General features: G+C 38.8%; 1 protein-coding gene across 1 annotated transcript; it reads right to left on the bottom strand.

Annotated features, from left to right (window-relative positions):
• Positions 1-846: 846 nt before the first annotated feature.
• Positions 847-5,399, bottom strand: LOC149283301 (exostosin-like 2). The gene is made up of 3 exons (XM_089497692.1): positions 5,003-5,399; positions 4,072-4,142; positions 847-1,338 (listed from the first exon to the last, which is right to left on the bottom strand). Exons 1-3 carry the CDS (start codon positions 5,397-5,399, stop codon positions 847-849), a joined length of 960 nt encoding a protein of 319 aa, XP_089353818.1.
• Positions 5,400-7,155: the final 1,756 nt, after the last annotated feature.

Below are 7,155 nucleotides of genomic sequence, written 5' to 3'. Positions count from 1 at the left end.
TTATCTGTGGTATGTTGTTTTTGAATCCTCTCCCTTGCAGGTGTTGCACTTTACTTTTATAATAACTATACTAACATCTAAACAAAACAAACAATCAGTTCTAAATTAAATTTGTCCTTTCAAGTACCATGCTTGTTAACATTCCTTGATCCACCACGTAATAGTGCAATGTAGTAAAAACAAAACAAAGGCATATGAATAAAATGATCCAGATACTATACAAATGTATGCTATAAAATACTAATTTTGGCACTTGCGGCTTGCAGTAGACCTATGTGGTTTTAACACAAGTCAATACACAACCACACATGGCTGAATTTGGCAGTTCCCTGGCTCATTTGCATAACGGACACACAATTTTTGCTGTGAGAATGGTTTCACATAATGTAGCAATGCATTTTCCCAACAGAAATATTTGCGTTGACAGTATTTTCATAGATTGTCTCCAAGGTCTTGAAACAGGAAAGCCAAACTTGAATTTTAAGTATCCGACCCATTGTATTGGTGTGGTACAGTTAAAAAATTTTCGAAGACTATTTTGCATGTGGATTCTTAGCACCTTATGAATCGAGGACGGATTATTCTAAAAATGGTAGCAAAGCACCAGGCTTTGGCCATCACTAAGCATTGTTTGTGGGAAAATAAACCTGGCATGTCTTTCATATATTTTATATGCAAATGTCAGACTTTATCCAAGATGCTTCCACCATACTAAATGTGACTCTTGACTTCTGGTTAGCAAACAGAGGTCCATGAAACATGCAATCCTGAAACTGGTTTACAATCAGTTTGCAATAAAGTCGTTCTCCAAGGTTATTGTGTTAATTGGTATCCTTTCATACTTTACTATGTCTTAGAGTTGTGGTTAGCATAGTGAGGAAAGCCAAATTGCGTAATCATTATGCAGGTATATTTTAGGGGCATTTTGCCGTAAATTTGAGCCAGCTTGTTAAGACAGTAAGATCTCTGCAGAAGGTGCTCAGCACGATGCCACATCCCCGTGTACCCACTCCCTGCCTCCTTTTCTAGGTTCCTCATGTCTGTAGGTTTGACCAGCACACCTGAAGGTCTCCCAGTATGGTTTGCAACCAAGAAATTCATTGTAATATCATCACAGTTTTGTGTCTGGTCTATCATGTCATGGACTGGAGTTGGCAACTGTTCAAAGAGCTGCAAGTAACGACGGTGGAAAAAGGCAGCCCCAATAAGTATCATGGAGTAGAAGTCCCCATGTCCAGTTTCAGAAGCCATCAACTCATAGCTGCCATAGCTGTATATCCCAGATGAGGATGAGACATGTTTCCTTGGCACAAAACCCACAATTTGATCAGGGAATTGCTATAAAAAAAAAAAAAAAAGGAAAACATTGTATGAATTCTTTGCTCTAAAAAGTTCCTTGAAATACACTTTTAGTTTCTAAAGTGTTATTGCAGATGTGTAGGTAATTCATCTTTTGTTTGTTTATACACATTAAACCTATTTTTCAAATGTGCTGCCATGTTTACAAGACATACAACACGCTTCTGATTGGCTGCCTCTGTCTTCTGCTCATTTTGAATACTGAAAAATTTCTGAATTAACTTGTTTATCAAAAGGGAACACAGAGTTTATCAGACAGCAGAACACATTTCTTCTAACAGTTTGTTTGAAGCCGGAAGAAAACCTGTTTTTCTCGTGTTGGGTTTTTCAAATGTGCAGGATAGACTTTAACACTTGATAATGAAACACGTTACTCAGAGGAATATTCTACTTTTAAAAGAAGAAAACAAATGAGACACACAAACTAAAGGGATAAATTCAAATCATATAGCTTAATTTGGAGATCCAAAATCCAAAGGAATTGATAGACCATGTAGTAGGCAGGAACACTCATAGGAACTAAACATTTAAGTTAAGGCAAACACAGAGTTAACAGTATTAGCGTCCCCAAATTCAAACCCTAAAGTTTCTGAATTGTAAGCTCATTTGAGCAGGACCCTTCTCACTTTCTGTTTCTGTAGGCCCAATTATGTTATGTAATTATTATTATTATTATCCTTTATTTATATAGCGCCAACAGTTTACGCAGCGCTTAATACAATACATAAATTCAAGGGATATGACAAGACAAGAATTGACAGACTAAGACAAACCGATACATTTGGTGGAGAGAGAGCCCTGCTCGCAAGCTTACAATCTAGAGGGAAATGGGGTGACAAACATAAGGCATAGAGAAAGGGTGAGAGGTATTGTGGGGGTTGTATCGATGACAAGGAAGTTCTAGCAGCTAAGATGGTATGCTTCTCTGAAGAAGTGGGTTTTTAGATGTTTCTTGAATGTTGGGAGGGAGGGAGAATGCTGAAGGTTCCTTGGGAGAAGATTCCAGAGATATGGGGCAGCTCGGTATGCACTGCATGTTCATTCCAGATCTTGTATTAGTTGGTAATAAGTAAATTCCAGTTTTATTCTGAACACGATCAACCTTTTAAAAATAGGCAGCAGACAAACACAGAAAGAGAGTAAAGTGCAAGTAATGTGCATGATGGGTATACAAGCCAGTGCATAATATATACACTGTTTAACCATAACATTATGACCACCTGCCAAATATTGTGTAGGTCCCCATTTTGCTGCCAAAACACCCCTGACCCTTCGAGGCATGGACTCCACTAGACCTCTAAACCTGTGCTATGGTATCAGGCACCAAGACATTAGCAGCAGATCGTTTATGTCCTGTAAGTTACGAGGCGTGGCCTCCATGGATGTATCCTGGTCCCATGTGTTCTCCAGGTAAGCGATGCACACGCACCGGGCCATCCACGTGATGTAAAAAAAAAAACGTGATTCATCAGACCAGACCACCTTCTTCCATTGTTCCATGGTCCAGTTCTTATGCTCATGTGCCCATTGTAGTTACTTTCGGCAGTGGACAGGGGTCAGCATGGGCACCCTGACTGGTCTGTAGCTGCACAGCCCCATACACAACAAACTGATGCACTGTGTGTTCTGACACCTTTCTATCACAAACCAGCAATAACTTTTTCAGCAATTTGAGCTACAGTAGGTTGTCTGTTGGATTTGACCACACAGACCAGCCTTCGCCCCCACGTGCATCAACGAACCTTGGCAGCCTATGTCCCTGTAGGCGGCTCAACGCTTTTTCTTTGCGGGGACCACAGGTACTAACCACTGCAGACCGGGAACACCCCCACAAGAGCTGCAGTCATCTTGCCATCACAATTTGGCCCTTGTCAAAGTCGCTCAGATCCCTACATTTTTCCTGCTTCTAACATATCAATATCCCACCCACCGACAGGTGCCATGATAACAAGATCATGTGTTATTCATGTCACCCGGTAGTGGTCATAATGTTATGGCTCATTGGTGTAACTAATTTTAGTCCCAGATGTAGTATTATTATAATCTTATTTATATAGCGCCAACAATTTACGCAGCGCTTAATACAATCCATATATTCAAGGGCTATGACAAGACGAGAATTGACAGACTAACCGATACATTAGGTGGAGAGAGCCCTGCTCGCAAGATTACAATCTAGAGGGATTAGGGGAGACAAACATAGGGAATAGAGAAAGGGTGAGAGGTAGTGTGGTGGTCGTATCAATTACAAGGGAGTTCTAGCAGCTAAAATGGTATGCTTCTGTGAAGATTTTGGGTTTTGAGATGTTTCTTAAATGTTGGCTTCACTGTGGTAAAACAGTCCCTTGATTTTAAACCAAATCTCTAAAACAATTACAATGAATGAAAAACTAAAAACTCAAATTATATGTAGCTTTTAAAAAATTAGGTGGATTATTATAAAGCAGTGAAGGCATTAGTTCCTCTTTGAGCTTTCTAAAGGGTGATTAGAATATTATTGTCCCTATAAATCACTTTTCTTTAAGCAGAATCCTTGACTACCTTCACAGTAAGCAGCCTGCAACTAACTAAACAACTCCTCAACAAGTGGCAGGAATAAATGTACAGCCCATTCTCTGGTCATTGAGTTTAATTATTTATATAATGCTTAACGAGTAGGATTATTGATGCAGATTGTGCAATCCCAGTAAAAAGAAAGTCTACATTAATTACCTGCCAGACTGAAAAGGCGAAGGAAACGTCGTAAGCACTAACAAGCGTGTCGTCATCCATCATTAGCACAGCTGTAATACAAATGGGATATCTTAGGAATTAATACTACATTACGTGCACAGACATCCATTCATTGCCTGTGCTCTCCAAGATACAAAGCAGTGCGCAGATATCCATTGTGTTTGTTAGATGAAAGTTAATATGAAGAGACATCTGTTCAGTGCAGAAAGAAGAATATGGAGCTCAATAGGGGCTGAGGACAGCTCTTCACAACCTAAAGAATTTGCAGAAATTATATATTGATGATTTGTCCCATAATTATTTAAATGCTGGGAACTATCCAGGTAAGCACCACTGATGGCATCCTATTCCTGCCCCATATAGGATAGGAAGGAGGCAGGTCCAGACTAGTGCATGGTTTCTCTGTATAAATAAATAATAAATACTTTGGGACCATGTATAACAGCCAGCTCTGGTACAGAATTGTAAAGACGGTGAAGTTAGCAGGAACGTTGCATTGGTTTCTAGGTTGACTGGATCACTTTAACCACTTTGCATCAAAGCACACTTCCCGATGTTTTAAGTGTTCAAATGGGGTACTTTGGTGTTAGGGGTACGGATACAGGCATCACTAGAGGCAGGGCTTTAGCAAGACATTTTTACATGCAGTTGAGACCTACTGATTGCCATGTATAAGATGTTTCTTGGAAGAATAATGTATTCTACTTACACTTTTGTAATCATATAATTGGTATTTTCAGGGCTATAGAACACTATGATTAATGTAGGGCCTAGAGGACAGAGGGATTTGGGTCCAAAAGAAAAGGGCACATGTTCTAGTGCTGATTGGCAGCTTCCAAACAGAGCAATGGAAAAAGAAAAGAACTTAAGTTTGTGGCTCGCCAGTAAAAATCTTTCCTTGATACCTCACCTTGAGTTTTTATCTCTGGAAATCTCTGTAATCTGTTCCTCATGAGGTTCACAGTCTGTTTCTTAAAAAAGACAGGCACAGGATGAGGCCCCAGACTCTCCCACAAATCTTGGGGAGGGTCCTGCCCCACGTTATTCCAAACCACTACAATGCAGCTGAGCCGTGGAACAGCCTGGTAGTGGTTCAGCATCTTAAGCAGGAGATCCGTCCTATTGTAAGTCTGCATGATGAGAGTAAAGGAATCTTCATAGGACAGGTCAGAGTATGGCGCTGCCCTACGGACACCCAGGACACCCTCATCATAGGCAGCGGGCAACAGGGCCGCAAGGGTACCTAGTAGAAGCAGCAGCAGGATAAGGACGGCACAGGATACACGCCGCATCCTCAGCTTCATCATCACCCTCAGGAATCTGTTCAAAAAGAGGATACTTTCAGGGTAAGATCCAAAATACATAGGTCTGTATACAAAAACTAACAGTTTATTTGAGAAATAAACATTTCAATTTACAGATTAAACTATATTATAAAGCATGGACTTTGGATCAAAACCAGTCCTGGCCAGCGGCTGATAAATGACAAGTGGCTGCGCCCGGGATGAACACTATGGCTGTATGATATGCTCAAACTTTTGCAGTGTATGACCACGCTGACCGAGTGCTGGAATATGACATCATTTCCTGGCGCTCAGACTCAGCCTGCATGTGGACTGCGAAGGAGCAGGAGACCAGACCCGTCACTGCTTGCTGGACTACAATGGAAGTGATACGTGTGTGCATGTGTAACTATCAGTATATGTAAACATGGGTATGTGAAGCTGGAGTTATGGGTACATATTATACACATGTATAAAAATGTAGTGTAAATTTGTACCTTTGTATTATATACAGGTGCGTATTATACCCACGATGTTAGGTATATATCGACAGACTGTACCTCATTTTCAGAGAGGTCCTCTGATTGGTTCAGCTGTCGTCAATATCCGAATAGTAAAGATGCAAGTATATGATTAACTCTCTGATTAGGTTGCTTTGGGAATATATTTTTTCCTTGAAAATTACAGATGATCAGTACGGCATTCTTAGGAAACACAGGAATGCCATATATTGCAGAAAACGTTAGAGTTAAAATATACTTAAATGACAATCTTGCTGTAATTAGGTTAATTAAAATACAAAAAGATAACATTTGTGTGGGAATTCTTTTGTTGATAATTTTAAAACTTCATATAGTCCTCAGAATAGAAGGAATACATAAATAAATATTTTTTTGTAAAACAAAAAACAAACAAACAAAAAAAAAACCTTGTGAGACGACATCTAAAAACAATAAGATGGGACTCACCCATCCCATCAAAAGAAAAGATGCAAGAACTACCCTATTGAAAAAATATTATTTTAAGTTCCAGAAAGCTATTGTGACTTTTCATCTATTTCACTGTTGGGCCAATAAAGTATCTTCTCTCAGAGCAATCCAGCTATATACATTTTCCACTTAAAATTTAAGGTGTTAATATTATCCCAGTAAAACAATTAAGCATTTTTATTTGTGCCAAAACAATACATGTCATCTGGGATTAGGAAGATTAAAATACTTAAACATTGGTATTTTTTAAACAATTAGTAATTTTTTCGGTTTTTCATAGTCTTTGAATTCTAGTTTTGCCATTTGGCTTGAACATATGTATTGTAAGAAACGCTGAGTAGTGTGTTGGCGCTATATAAATATTAATAATATAGTACAAATTGTTATTTGATGCCTGTTATGTCCCATTTGCCCATTGTACAACACTGTGGCATATCAAGGTGCCATATTAATACATTATAATATGTTACTGCGCCTCAGTGCCTAAAAGAGTTAAATGATTGTGGCATTGTATGCAAGAAGGACAAACTAAAGCTTCATTTTCACCCATGGAATATTATATAATAGAGAAGGATTACATATATCATAGCAAGTTTCCTTCATTGATACATTTAACATGCAGGTCAATATTTGACTGGAGATATTGCTGTTTTTCTGTATCAATATGTTTGCTTACAATGTATGTTGTTGATTTGACAAGTCCTCATATTAACAACGTTTATCTTTCTTAGTTTGCTAAAAAAAAAATCTTTTCTAAACCCATCTGATTGGATATAAAGAAGAACTCTCAC

The sequence above is a fragment of the Sceloporus occidentalis genome, unplaced genomic scaffold, assembly GCF_023333645.1.
Source record: "Sceloporus occidentalis isolate IW3139 unplaced genomic scaffold, rSceOcc1.0.p SCAF_106, whole genome shotgun sequence".
In the NCBI taxonomy this organism is placed as follows: domain Eukaryota; kingdom Metazoa; phylum Chordata; class Lepidosauria; order Squamata; family Phrynosomatidae; genus Sceloporus; species Sceloporus occidentalis.
This window is presented reverse-complemented; position numbering and strand designations above follow the sequence as displayed.